Raw genomic sequence first — 14,251 nt, forward strand, 5'->3', positions numbered from 1 at the left:
TGAACAGAAACAAAATCGTCGATAAAATGGTAAAGACATCCTCTGGTTCGGGCAAGCGCCATATCCAGTAAACTCAACAGCAGATAGCTCATCCTCGTCGTCATCGTCAAGCTAGCGAAAGATTTTTCCCTATTCTTACAGTGAAACAACAAGAGAGAGAAAGAGACTGACATTGTCCACTTCCGTTCACAAGGTTGCCACGGCAAGGCTTCAACAAAAAGAGTTCCCTCCACTGCAGATGGATGGTGGTGGGATAGCGACGATGATTCCCTACAGCATAGTAAATAAGAAATAGTTAATTGAGTTCCAACAAATGGATCTGAACGCGAGTCGGTGAACTTGACGTTGACATCCGCACCACGAGGCAGAACCAGCGAATGAATGATACAATGAGATTTTAAGACCCCCACGGCCGACCTCTTGTAGCTTTTGCCCAAGTCTATATATGATTATTAACGATATATTCAACATAAATATTACCATGCATTACTAGATTTGTACTAACCATGCACGTGAGAGAGAGAGAGAGTGTGTGTGAGAGAGAGAGAAAGAGAGAGAGAGAACAAAGAAAAGCTGCATTTTACTAGTTGAGGCTAAAGTAGTGAGACGGAAACAGCAGCTTCGAAGCATCATTAGGCTTAGGTTGTACAAGTCGTGACTACAATAACATGAACCAAGCAAAGCCTTGAATACTAGTTGTGGGTGTGCAAACATGACGATGACTGTTACGAGGGACAATGTTACCAGTACGCACAAAACAACCTAAGCAAGTTAGCTTCTAAGATAGATGGAGAGCAACATGGATCCTACCATGTCAGTAGTATTCCTACAATCACAATTCGGGCAGCATGCATTAGCTTGTTGCTGCATTGCACTGCAGGTTATACGCAATATTTCTGTAAAAAGTGTAAGATTTCGGGAAGACCGAAATATGAACGTCTCGATAGAGGGATACGAATATGAAATCCGAATTCTTAGCGCCCGTCACACATGATGTAAACTTCTACTAGGAATTTGAAAACAACAACAGAACACCTTTAGCGGGTTGGATGATGGCTTACCATGAGTTTGGCAGACGGTGAAAATTTACGTGAAATCGTGGAACGAAAACCTAACCGCTGGGAACGTCAAAACCATCACTAGCCAACCAACAAACTAACTCTGATTCAAGATGTCAACATCTTTCCCATACTTGGAAATTCGAAATCGTGAAGCACGAATGAATGGTCGATTGGCTTAGAATGAGGTGTCCCAAGCAACCGCTTGGTTTGAGAACACACTATGAAGAACTCGTGAATATAACAAGCAAGATAAGCAATAACATCATTAAGTACAATTTTCAAATCATGCCATGAGCAATATCCTTGTGGTAATAACAAAATACCAACTACCTTAAGGCTGTTAGAGAGTCCCTAATTGTTACTGAATAAAAATTTGCAACTCAAATTACAAAGTATGAAATGAGCACTTGAGAAACTTTTAATTAAAAATCAGTTAACTATAAAGTAGTGAATGCTACTATAATTATGCAAGAACTATTTAATTTGACCTCGAACTTTCTAACCCTTCATTTTGCCATAACCTATTGTAAGTAAATGATAACAGAGTATTCTACAATTACTAACATACATGATCTAAAGAATATAAATTCCCACATCTAACAAGGAACAGAAACAGACAATGTTGTACAAAAAACTGCTGACCTATTTACAGCAAACACAAACAAGTCCCGACGAACATTTTTATTTATAAATGCACGAAGTCGAACACTAAGACAACAAAGTAACGTAACTGCACAGACATGAGCTCTTACCAGAAAATTAAGATAAGCATATCAACAAATCTGGTGAGATTATCCTAATTCCTCCTACAGACATTTGTTTCCACTTGGGAGCTAAGTGGAAGCAAGTCGCAACAAATAGCAAATAGGTAAAACTGCTAGACAATTTTCCTTTTGCACCTAAAGGAGCCAATGCACAATCACAACCCCCGAAAGGATTAACTACGGACCGGACAGCAAATTCAAAGGAGATTTTGAAAGGCCTAACTACTGGAAAGGCTTTGACTTGAATTTAAATTCCATAATTCCATCTCCACACAATCAAAATGTCTAAAGATGACTACTAGGAGTCAACCCAAATAGACCATGCATGCCATGACTCCATTTGTAACTTCTATGACATAAGAATCAACTATATACATCCATAGGAGATATGGGGGATTAAATAGTAATTAAATATCCAGAGCTAAACTTGCCCACAAACCTATTAGAACTTGTAGAACATATGTCTATAGTAATTGGGCCAAAAAGTGGAAAACTAGCTACATTAGTGGTTCGCTCATGGCACAATAACTGTTCAACCATCCTAAATAGATGTTTTGAGCAACATAATGCAAGCTGTCTAAACAAGCCCATCAGCATTTCTTGATGATTTTGGCTGGTCTGCTGATAGTAAGCCAATTAGCCTGGTCTTAGCTATGCAATGATATGTGGGAGACAACATCCAAGATAAGTGACCTCAAAACTTACTTTGTACTGTGGCAATTGACAAGATAGATTGCAGTCATGGACTCTTGGTGTTATACGCTCCTCAACTAGCCTGAATAGTTAGTTATTCTAAGCACTAATCTTCGACTTGTACAAAAAGCAAAACAAGCCTTACCAGCTTTCATAAATCATCCTAATTCTTTACTCAACTGTGTAAAAAATAAAGAAAAAACTTGTGCTATATAAAAAATTACTGCAGTCCATGGCATCAAACTTAATCCCTATATAATAAATTTGAGTTTTTTTAACAATAACAAAAATCTATAAATATCCCAACTTGTATGCAAAATTTGCAGATTTCTAATGGATATCAAACCTCGCAGGCTATGTGACCAAGCATATAAAAATAAATAATTTTGGACTGAACAACTAGAATAAATGCAAATTGATCTAATCTCTTTTCCAAAAATACAAAGGAAATAACTAGCAAATAGCAATAAAAAAGCAATAACATGGAAGTCATAAATCACATTCTCTAGATGGAGATGATAAACTAAAGCATGTGACTAAAACCAAGAATATTCAACCAGTCAAATAATTCAACAAGAAACATGCACCTTAATTAATCTTCACCATGTCCACAAGATACTATTATAAACGACCTGAATCTACAAAATGATATATCGCTTCTTATGAAGTTGAGATAGCACTAGCATACATTTAAATGACATCAAAAACATCCAATTGACATCAGTTACCATACTTGTTCTCCAAAATCAAGCTTTACATTGATATAATGATTACTATATTACATGGAACCTTATAGCAATTCTGGTCTAACTTTCAGACATGGTTAACGCAATTTTTGCATTGAATAACACTGGTGCGATCAGGTTTTACAAAGGAACTATATTCATTCCCCAATAAAATGGTGATACCTGTGAAATCTAAAATAAAGCCTAAAATCTTTGTTCAAACTTCAATTAAGTAATATTCATTAGTTCAAATTTGCAACAAGGTCAAACCAAAATGATAGCTAATCAGCAAATCATGGACTGTAACAAATACAAACATGAAAATCAAAAGAGAAAACTATGCATTTTAGTTCAGTTAATTCTAAATAGCAGAAGAAAGTGATATACTAAAGTAAGCAATAAAACTTCAGCATATCCTTTAATCACACAACCAAAGGAAAATATTACCTGACACCAAGAATTACTTCTCACTGCTGATTTCCAGATCCTTGGACAGTGTGAGCACTTGCTTGCTGCTGTTGTTGAATTTGTAGAAGCAAGTTAGCAGCAAATTGAAGTGTTGACTGATATCGCTGGTTCTTGTCAGCATCACCTTGGGATGTTCCTTGGCTAGAACCAGCTAGAACAGGTTGTAATTGTTGCCCTTGGTTAGAGATCTCCATATTCCCTTTATCATTTGTTGCAGGCATGGCAAGTTGATGCTGAGGTATATTGCCAATGAGATCATGAGCAGATGAAGAACCAAGTCTCGATTGCTGCTGGACAATCGAACCAAACACATCACCAACATTTGTTGTTGGTAAGCTTCCGTAGTTGTCACGAGATGTAAGAGGAGTATCAAGCTGATAAATTTGATTGCTTTGGGTGGCAGCAAATTGTCCATGTTGTGATATTGCATAACTATTCAACAGGCTAGTCGAAACAGGAGGAGCTGGTGGCATGTTAGTAGCAGGATTTTGAATCTGCAGCATACCAAGTAATGGCTGTGTAGGGGGGTCAGCCCCATTTGAAGTATTAATATATGGTGGGAACTGAGGGAGCGATGGTGCCTGGTGACTGAAATTTTGTCCTAGATGAGGTGGCATACTATATTGCTCCATGGAAGTAACAGAAAGAGTAATTTGGTTATCTTGCCTTCGATTCTGAAATGGCACAGATCCATCAGGGACCGTAGAGGTAAAAGATGAAGCTGATCGCACAGTGGAGCTAGATGGCAATTGAACAGCACCAGAAGCTGATGATTGAATGTTGCCAGGGATAAGAGAAGCTAAAGTAGCTATCAGATCAGGAGTCAAGGAAACCTTCGACTGGGAAGCAGGAGCATTGCTTTCCTGGTCCACTGCAGCTGATTGTGATAGGCGTTGTTCATCCCCATGTGCCAACTGGAATTTTTCAGTTGCTGCATGACGTGCCACCTCCTCATGCAAGGACTGGTTAAAATCAACTCTCGATGCTTGATCCTCATTGCGGGAAATAAACTTCTGCAAATTAGGTGCCTCCTGCTGATCAATGTGATGGGATGTTAAGGGAGGAATGGCTAGTTGTGATTGTTGCACAACTGTACTGGTTGATTGTTGCGGCATTTTCAGAACAACACCATAGAGACGTTCAGGACCCTTGACACCCAATACCTTGGTCAAGAAATCAGATGGAGGCACTAAAAATAGTGTAGTACCATCCTCAAGCTTTGCAACCCCCGCACGATTTTTTAAGCCCAAGTACCGTAGAAAATCTGTATAAGAGGCGAAATCATCTTCACTGTCTGGCAGAAAGAAGACAATGTCGAAACCAATCGCCTCATCATAATGTTTTGCAAGCATATCTAATCCAGTTCTGGCTGAGCAGTTGACAACATCAGACCTGCCAAAAAAATGTCATATCACAATAGTCACAGTAAATATCAATTCACTCATGTAATGAGAAGCTCAGACTTACAAAGAAAGGTCGATGCCCTTTCCTATCGGTATACAACGAGCATAACAAACATGAGTTCCACCTTTAGCAATAACACCACGCCAGCAGTAGTCTTTATCAGAAAAAAGCACATTAGGACGACTGTGAAGAACAGAACCAAGTTGACTTCGGCTTGAAGCACCTCTATCAGGATGAGAAAACACAAAGGGATGATCTCCAACGCTGCTGCCATCAACCCTCCTTGCCAGAAGAAAACCATCATTGGTGGGAGAAGCATCCACCCGTAACCTTTTTGGATCTCTCACGTCAACCCCATCCCATCCATCAGGCATGGGACGGGCAGCTTGAAATACACTTGAAGGAGAAGGCAGAATGCCCGGTGCTGAAGGAGACCGACGTCTCCAACTAGGCGGCATGGATTTGCTTGCATCAACATCAAGAGAATTTGGTGCAAGAGCACCAAATTCATGGAACTCAGGTTCCACATGGCGAAGATCAAATCCTTGTGGTCCAAATGACCTTGTGAAGATATTTGTTCCAGGCATAACATTAGAATGTAGTGAGCCAGAAAATTTACTTGAGGTGACTGAACGTCCAGCACCCAACACTTCCAGAGGTCCAAAAGGCCCTTCATCTGAAAACATCTCAGGTCTATGTGCTCTAAATGAAGGGACCATTGGCAGATTATCCTTACCAGGTGCAAATTCACTGTTTGAAAAAAAGATCTGTATCCTAGGGTCATTGAAAAGACGACCTTGAAGACCTTCTTTAGCACGCCTAGCTTCATCCACACTTCTAAACTCTACGAAAGAATAATGCCTCGATGGATAACACTTTATCCTTTCAATTTCACCAAAAAGAATCATAGCATTATGAAGCATCTGCTCATCAATCTGAACAGAAGGTGGATATCCTACCCACAGAATGTTGCTTGGATGGCCATCTTTCCGCACTCCATGAGGCTGAAATTTTAGACAAAAAAAAAATGACAAAATGAAATCAGTATCCTAAAAAAAAAGTATGTAGCAACTAAAGTCAGCAAAATATTCAGCATAATTCAGGTTTTTTGTTCAAATGTACCATATCCCTCTTAGACCCAAGGGACGAAGAATTATGGAAGTTTCTCAAGTCATCTGGAGGCAGAGATCGTTCTACTGGTTCCAATGTTCGGTTGCTCAAGTATCCGTTCCTTGAATCATAGCGGTCAGACCAATCCTATTTAATGACAGGATTAATATGAGGAAAAAACATAAATAAAATATCGTAAGGATGTATATCAAATGCAAAGTCATCAAGATAAAGGATTGCACATGCCATCCATGCCCTATGGTACTTTCCATTCAAGCACAATGCCTACACTAGGCATGCAGCCATACTGGTGTCATAACCCATGATATGGCTAGTCAATCCTTGATCAAGATAACTGAGAAGCAAGAAAGTAATGCTACCACCAGGCTACAGACCCTTCTAGGAGGTTGGGATCTCAGAAAATCTACACGTATTTGTTCACCAGCTAACCGCTTCCCGTTCATGCTTTTGTGAGCAGCAATGGCATCTTCCAATTTGTAATATTCAATTACAGCTGAGTTTCGATCCCTGAAGAACTTGTAGTCTTCAATCTTACCAAACTTCAAAAATTCGTCTTCAAGTTGTTCCTTTGATATAGATGAATTAAACCCACCAACCCAAATCTGTTTAGCTGCTTTTGGCTGCACCAGAAAATTAAACACAAAGCTCACTAAATACACAGATACTTGATTATATTTTCTAGCATTCAGTTCTAATATGTCAGCTTTCTCTGACTGCAAATAAGCAGAAAACCAGTGAGAACAAAAAAAGAGAAAAAAGAAGAAAACCACAAGCATAATGACATGCAGCAGTTTTTGTAACTGTTGCGATTCAACAAATCGATGCATCAGAATATGAAAAGAATATGCTTTCATCAAATTATCATTCCGTACTTTTTTTTGCTAAAAGAACAGTGCCATTTGAACTCACTTATCTTGATCAGACAAGCAGGTATCTTGACGCTTTGCTCTTGATTAAATAACAAATACAAGCCATTGTTAACAATAGGTAATAACATGGACAACTACCTTCAGAGCAATCTACAGTACCAGTTACCAAGCATTAAAAGGGTTCCATCCATAATACATCAAGAAAGGAAGGAATATTTTGATTTTGATGATGAAATGCGACAATACAGTGAAATGCATACATAGCATAAGTAACAATAGAATGAAACTCCAATAAACTTCAAAACAAGTAACGTATTGTACTTAACCAAATGAACCAGATGTCATTAAAGATTTAAATAACACATATGTTGCTTCTCTGGCCTATAACATACAAATAAAGCAAACAACTACATAATTATCAACAAAAATATGCAATCCTTCCCAGACGCCACATTGGCAAGAGCCTAGTATGTCCCTTTTTAATAGAAATAGGATGTTAAAGGACTCTGGCTTGAAAATCAAAGTTCTTCAAGACTTCAAGTTAAAGCAATAACATTGTGAGCCATCAGCTACGATCGAAAGCCATGTTTAGTCTATAAACTTAACAACAGTTGATACTTCCTCAGTCACGAAGCAAACAAAATTGCTAGTGCATCAAAGTATATAGGGTGCACGAGACTCCCGCCAATGCGGGGTCAGAGAAGGGTCAATATACGCAGCCTTACCTTTAAATATTTAAAGAGGCTGTTAACATGCATCAAAGTATATACATCAAAGAATATAATTTCATAGTACTGATAAAATTTCAGTGCGACTTTTGCAGCAAAAAAAATAATAAGCTAAAGGATGCCCAGATTCAGAGAGGAGCTTAAAAATTGAAGATATGTGTAATTAATATTAGCCTATTAAGCTTGTAAACAATTTAAGATCCCAACGTATGCAATGTCAACCTACATCCAAGATGGTACTTGTAGAAAATACATTATTTAAAGATTCTAACAAGTTTAACTAGCCATCTGAAGCTACTAAAAGACTACAACATGCTAGGATCACATGGCATGTATAGTCCCAACTATCTGGGGTCGGCTACATGCATCTGTTGCCTCTATTAATATCTGTAAAGAGTCATAAGTTTAGTTAAGTTCAGAATACTTAAATATTTGTTTATGGTTTCTATTAAGGTCTTTTTAGGTCTTCCTTTACCTCTCCTCATACCACTAACATTAATAATTTCACATCTTCTAACTATTGTATCTGGAGGTCTCCTTAGCATATGCTCATACTATCTTAAACGATTTTCTTTCATCTAATCCTCTATCGAAGTGATACATAGTTATTCACGAATAAAAATATTTATTTTCCTATCTTTCCTAATAACTTTATACATCTATCTCAACATTCTCATCTCGATAACAAAAACTTTTTATATATGTTATGTCTTAACTGTCCAACACTCAGATTCATAAAACATTGTTAGTCTCATAACTGTTTTATAAAATTTTCTTTTTAATCTCAAAGGCATTCGATGATCACACAAGACTCCTGATGTCATCGTCATCTTAACCATCCCGTTTTTACTCCATGAATAATATATTCATCATTCTCTCCATCTTGTTGAATAATTAATCTAAGATACCTAAGGCTTTTATTTAAAGAGACTTCTTGTCCATCCAATTTAACTATATTCTCTTGTTTATTTTTAAAATCACTAAACTTACATTTTCTATATTCAGTCTTAGTCCTACTTAATCTAAAACCTTTAGTTTCTAAGGCTTATGTTTATAATTAATTTCACTCAAGCTCTCATCAACCAAGACCAGTATCAATAAATAACATACACCAGGGATGTTATTATGTAAGTGACTAATAAGTTCATCTATTATCAATATGTCAACATGATCAGCAAATGAAATTTTTTATAAGTAGAAAGAAAATATTCAGACATTTATATGAAGCATTTAAAATAAAAGTATTTTCACATATGGAAATTGTCATTATCCAATAATCTATCAGTAGCAAATGTTGGACGTAAAAATCAGTTTTATGAAGTTGTTGCATGGCTTTTTGGAAGTACAAAATTTGATGTTTAAAAATTAGAGCATTTGACTAACAGTGAATTAATGCATTTAAGATGAGAAGTACTTTTTGTTTTACGGCATTATAGTCAAAAACACCAGGTGTCATGCTATGCACTTAGTTACCTGGGCATTCATCCAAGTAATGCAATGTGTTTACCTTTATTGTTAATTATATCATCAAATAAGAACTTCAATCCATACATGAGTTTTATTTTGTTGAATATGCAAGATGTTTATTACCAAAACACCAAATTACACACCTCTAACAAAATAAAAATTAAATTCATTCATATCTAAATAACAAAGCAATAGAAAATGATACATCTACCGATCGAACTTAATATCAAATAAATGGTCAAAAGATTCAATCTTTTGTGTTTTGCTCTCATTCATATAACCCTTTGCTTTCCTTCTAAAGCACCACTTTTGACCTTCCCCAACTTGATGTTGCGTTTTCCAAAGGTTTCACCTTTAGTTGTTGTGTCATAAAACATAAAGTGACAACTTTAGTGTCTTTTGCATTCCTTAAATAATGGTTCTTCCATCCATGATTCCTTTTCTTCTGCTGTACCTTCAATTGTCTTTATACCTCAATGTAATTTTGATTACCATATGAGATTGATCAATTAAACCATGGATAGAGGGGAGAGAAAAAGACGGAAGCGGAGATATTAGTGAAAGGGCAACAATGGAGAGCACAGAGAAAGAAAATAATAGGGAAGGAAAAGGAAGGAGTAAAGGGAGCAAACATGAAAAGAGGGAAGGGAGTGTGACTGTGATGGTTGATTGTTGGCTATAGAGAGAGGAGAGTAGAAGAGGGGGAAGAGAAGAGGAGGGGAGAGTGTGGTAGTAGTGGGTGTTGGCCGAGAGCAAGGAATGGAGAGAAAAAAAGAGAGAGAAATGTGATGTGAAAGAAGAGGGAAGAAAAGACTACAGCAAAGGGGATGCCAACTTTGCACAGTGGAAGGGAAGAAAAGAAGGGGAAAGAGAGAAGAGATAAAAGAGGGCAATGGCAGAGCACTCACGAAGAGAGGGGAGAAAGAAGAGGAAGAAACAGGGAAGACAGAGAAAAGAGAGGAAGAAACGAGGAGACTTATCAAACTGGGAGAGACGTAACCAGCAGTGCAACATTAATGACAAAAATGCTAGGGAACAGCACCAACACTGGATGTGGGGTTAAGTTTGGTGCCAGCCAAAAGGAAGAGAGAATTGTGTTTGGGCCGGATTGAGGGTTTAGGTCGCCCAAGCCAACCAAGGTGAGTGCTTGGAACATCCAGAAATTCCCAGGGGATTAGGTCGCCAAGACCAGCCTAGGTGAGCACTTGGTATGCCTTGAGGCACCAAGGGTATAGGACCCCTGGGTCATCCTACAAGCACTTGGGAAGCCCAGAGCCTAAATTGAGTCACTCACCTAGGCACAGAGGGCATACTTTTTGGGCTAGTCCATGATTGTTTTTCTCTGAGTATCACCATAGATAATACTTCCCATTAGTTGTACTTACTAACAGGAATTTCGATTTTGCACAGCCAAGATTCTTTCATACTAAATTGGCATGATAAAGGAAGTAGGGCCCATGTCATGTAAAGAATGTCCAGCTTTATGTAATTAACCATTTTTGAACTCTTATGGGATCACTAAAACTATTCATTTCAAGTTGCTTCACAGTTTTCCACATATTCACATGGCACCATGAAGCGCATCAAACTTATTTTTCAATTTGCTACACATTTTTCCAGCATTTCACATTGCATCATGACAGGCATCCCCTTCATACTACTTTGGCTATGCTATTAAGCTTGAGAAAATAATAACTATTTGAATAATACACTGTTGACCATTTGCAGGAAAATAATTAACTCAATTTGTGATAGCGAAAGCATGTCAAAGTTTAAGCGTCCTATTTATCAATGGTATAATCAAATTGAGAAAATTTGTAAAAGTTTCTCTTATCTTCAATTGCAACAATTGGAGACACAACAACTCAAGTTATATAATATAGACCTTTAAACAATATATTTTAGAAATCATGAAACAAAAATTAACTAGTGGCATTATACAATGAGCAATCAATTGTATTCAGCAAAAATATGAATGGACCTTCAAGTGTTTTTACAAAATAATAAAACAAAGTTATCTTTCCCATTCTTTATACCAACCCATAGCCTAAACTTTGCCTTCAAAAAAGGCATATACATATGCGCATATTTGGGAAGCAAATTAGTGAAATATAACTACAGTTTGCTGTCATCTCTTGTTTTATAATCTTTATGAGTTTAATATTTTTTTGGTTGATTTCATTACCACAAAACCACCCTGAAAAATGAAATAGTTTAATTTCTGAGTCGTCAAAAAATTGCCATAAAAGAATTGGCTTCAATATGTCAGTCACTTAAGAATTCTTCCAAGATAATTCCAAATTTAAACATGATGATCATGTATTGCATTCAATCTCCAGTTTGAACCTCAAATGGCACCTCTTTTAGTTGTCCAAATATAAAAATGATATTAGATAGGAAGATGCAGGATCGTCAGTACATTATTATTAATGAAGATTCTACTAAATTATTTGACAACTTTGACAGTTCTCTAATGTATCATTGAATTATTTTGGTCCTCAAGACACAACCTTTTGAATTATACTGAAATTTCTTGACAAATCATTGCATTTTCAATAAAAGAAAGTTCAACTTCTAATATTTATAACTTTTTTGACATGTAAGGTAGAAATGTCAATATCAACAGGGTGTGAACTACAGCTATCCAACATAGACAACGACGTTAAATATTTTGAATGCCATGGATATGACTCGTGATATAGCCAAACACCGAGTAAAAGATCATTTAATTGAATTTTGTTAATCTAATGAATAAGCATTCCATCTTGAAATCCTTCCAAATTGCTTCAAAATACAAGTGATAAGTTTGTGGAAAAACCCAAGGGCCAAGACCTCCATCTTAGTTTAGAAAGTGTTATGTTAGTGACTGCAACCTTAGTTCTACCCTTTCCTTTGAATATCTTAATCAGTATATGAATACATACATGACTTGTATGAAGCTACTCCACTGAGTACATGACATCAAGAGCATGGTTGTATTTAACAATCTAAGAGTGGTGGAATTTGCATCAATCTGTTCTTGCATTCTCCAATATGTTCTACTACATGTTAATCAAGGGCAGTGTATGTCGTGCAACTCAATTTGTAATCAATAGGCCAATTGATCAGATCCTAAAAATATCATGTCATGGAGTTGCTACATGAAAATGAATGTGTAGTCTGTGATAACACTGAAAACATGTGGGTGAGCCAGTGTTATGAACAGGTTTCCAACCATTATTAATAAAATTCTGACTACTTAACTGATGCCCTAGATAACTAATGAATGTTAGTCAAAACTGATATCCGAAAACCATATAGTGGAGCATGCCATATCGTTTATCCCGTCGTTTCCATGTCTTATTAGTGACTGTAGGAAGGTGATTCAGATTTCATTCGTGTGAAAACAATCTGTAACCTATTGATTGATTCCATCTTGAGGCACAAAACTAACGAAGATTCAACCTTGAGATAGAAACCTAATAAAACAGATTAAATCAAACAAACCTACTCAATGTGTGCATAGCCAAACAAAATGATAGATTTAACTAGTTATACCAACTTTTGCGACGAATTAGCTAACATTCAATTTCAGGTTCCACGAAAGGGGATACAAACCGGTCGGGCAAATTCGAGCCTCATCGCATGCCCTTGGATTATAGACCCCTTTAAGGCTTCCTTCGCGGCCTTGGCTTCGTCGACAGTCCGGAAGTACACGAACGTGTAGCTCCTCGACCCGCGCATCGTCGTACAATCCAACGCGCCGTGCTTGGCGAAGACGGCCATCACGTCGGGATCGGTGATGTCAACCGGAAGGTTCCCCACCCAGAGGGTGTTCGAGGGGGCTTCATCGTTCTCCGGCTCCTTGGACGGAGGAGGCCGGCGGAGGTCCGAAGACCCGCCAGCCGACTTGTTCAAGGGCATCGACGGATCCGCCAAACCCTCGACGATCTGCACCGAATCCACAAGATCTTGGGCTACAAAAAAGGCTCGTCCAGAATCGACCTTCTCGAGGGGAGATACCGAGAGCGGCCACGCTAATGCGGTGGATCGAAAGGAAAGAGAGAGGAGGGGGCAGGTGGAAGAAACCCTAGACCGAAGGGAAGGATTTGTCGCCCGTGGCTTATTATGGGAACTAGGTAGCCATTGCCCTGCGAGACCGCGAGGGACGCTTCTAGACGCGACTAGGGCACGAGTTTAGGTGCGACAGGCCGGCGATGCGCTTTTGGGTGCGGGTGGTACTTGGGTCGGACTTATTAGGATCCTCGGGCGCCTCCGCGTCCGTCACTTAAATCCGAAACCGAAAAATCTGGTGCAAGTTCAAATCACGCAGCAATTCATGAAGACTATCCACTTCCATTTAAGGTTCCAATTGGAATAATTGACGTATTACATTTGGTAATCGCAATCAAGACTCGAGCCAAGACACGAATGACATATCCTAATAGTTCGCGAATCCAAATATTAATCATGGATTAATCAGCTTACCTATTAGATACCATATGTCAATTAATGACTATTAATCTGCTCCTTTACTCGTATATGACCTGAGAGCAATCGTCCGACCAATTTAGTTATCAAATTTTATTAGGAATTTGAGTTTTAATTATAATTGATGGGAGACTTTATTTCTAAATTAGATTTGTTGGTTCATAAAGATTATACATATGTTAAGTTTTAATTTCTTTGTTTTGGATAAAAAAACGAAGAGGTAAAATTCATTTTAGCCTTTGATCAAGAACCGATCTTATGATTTACTTGTGTTTAAAATAGTGATATATTAACTCATAATATATTATTAATATAATAATATATATTTTAATTAAAAAATTCATTTTAACCCTTGTAATTTTGATTATAGACCATTTAAGTTCTTATGATTTTGTTTGTATCTAAAGTAACTCATACATTTTAAAAAACATAACATATAAACCCCTCCCGTCAAGTCTGAGTTGACAAACG

General features: G+C 37.5%; 1 protein-coding gene across 2 annotated transcripts; it reads right to left on the bottom strand.

Moving 5' to 3' along the window:
- Positions 1-13,447, bottom strand: LOC135588699 (flowering time control protein FPA-like). Of its 2 annotated transcripts, none has more exons than XM_065080960.1 (6): positions 12,908-13,447; positions 6,606-6,866; positions 6,238-6,372; positions 5,179-6,119; positions 3,691-5,103; positions 1-270 (listed from the first exon to the last, which is right to left on the bottom strand). In XM_065080960.1, the coding sequence occupies exons 1-5, from the start codon at positions 13,211-13,213 to the stop codon at positions 3,711-3,713; spliced, it is 3,036 nt and encodes a 1,011-aa protein (XP_064937032.1). In that variant the 5' UTR covers positions 13,214-13,447; the 3' UTR covers positions 1-270; positions 3,691-3,710. The 2 variants fall into 2 exon arrangements, with proteins under 2 accessions (XP_064937032.1, XP_064937033.1); XM_065080961.1 differs by having other exon boundaries at positions 6,621-6,866; positions 12,908-13,445.
- Positions 13,448-14,251: the final 804 nt, after the last annotated feature.

Source organism: Musa acuminata, chromosome BXJ1-8, assembly GCF_036884655.1.
Source record: "Musa acuminata AAA Group cultivar baxijiao chromosome BXJ1-8, Cavendish_Baxijiao_AAA, whole genome shotgun sequence".
Taxonomy (NCBI): Eukaryota; Viridiplantae; Streptophyta; class Magnoliopsida; order Zingiberales; family Musaceae; genus Musa; species Musa acuminata.

Excerpts from the sequence above, each read along its gene's own strand:
- LOC135588699 (XM_065080960.1), bottom strand. The coding sequence starts at position 13,213 with ATGCCCTTGAACAAGTCGGCTGGCGGGTCTTCGGACCTCCGCCGGCCT. Across the intron at positions 6,867-12,907 it reads GGCTCGAATTTGCCCGACCG|CCAAAAGCAGCTAAACAGAT; the intron begins GTTTGTATCCCC and ends TTTCTGGTGCAG. Across the intron at positions 6,120-6,237 it reads TTGGGTCTAAGAGGGATATG|CCTCATGGAGTGCGGAAAGA; the intron begins GTACATTTGAAC and ends CTAAAATTTCAG.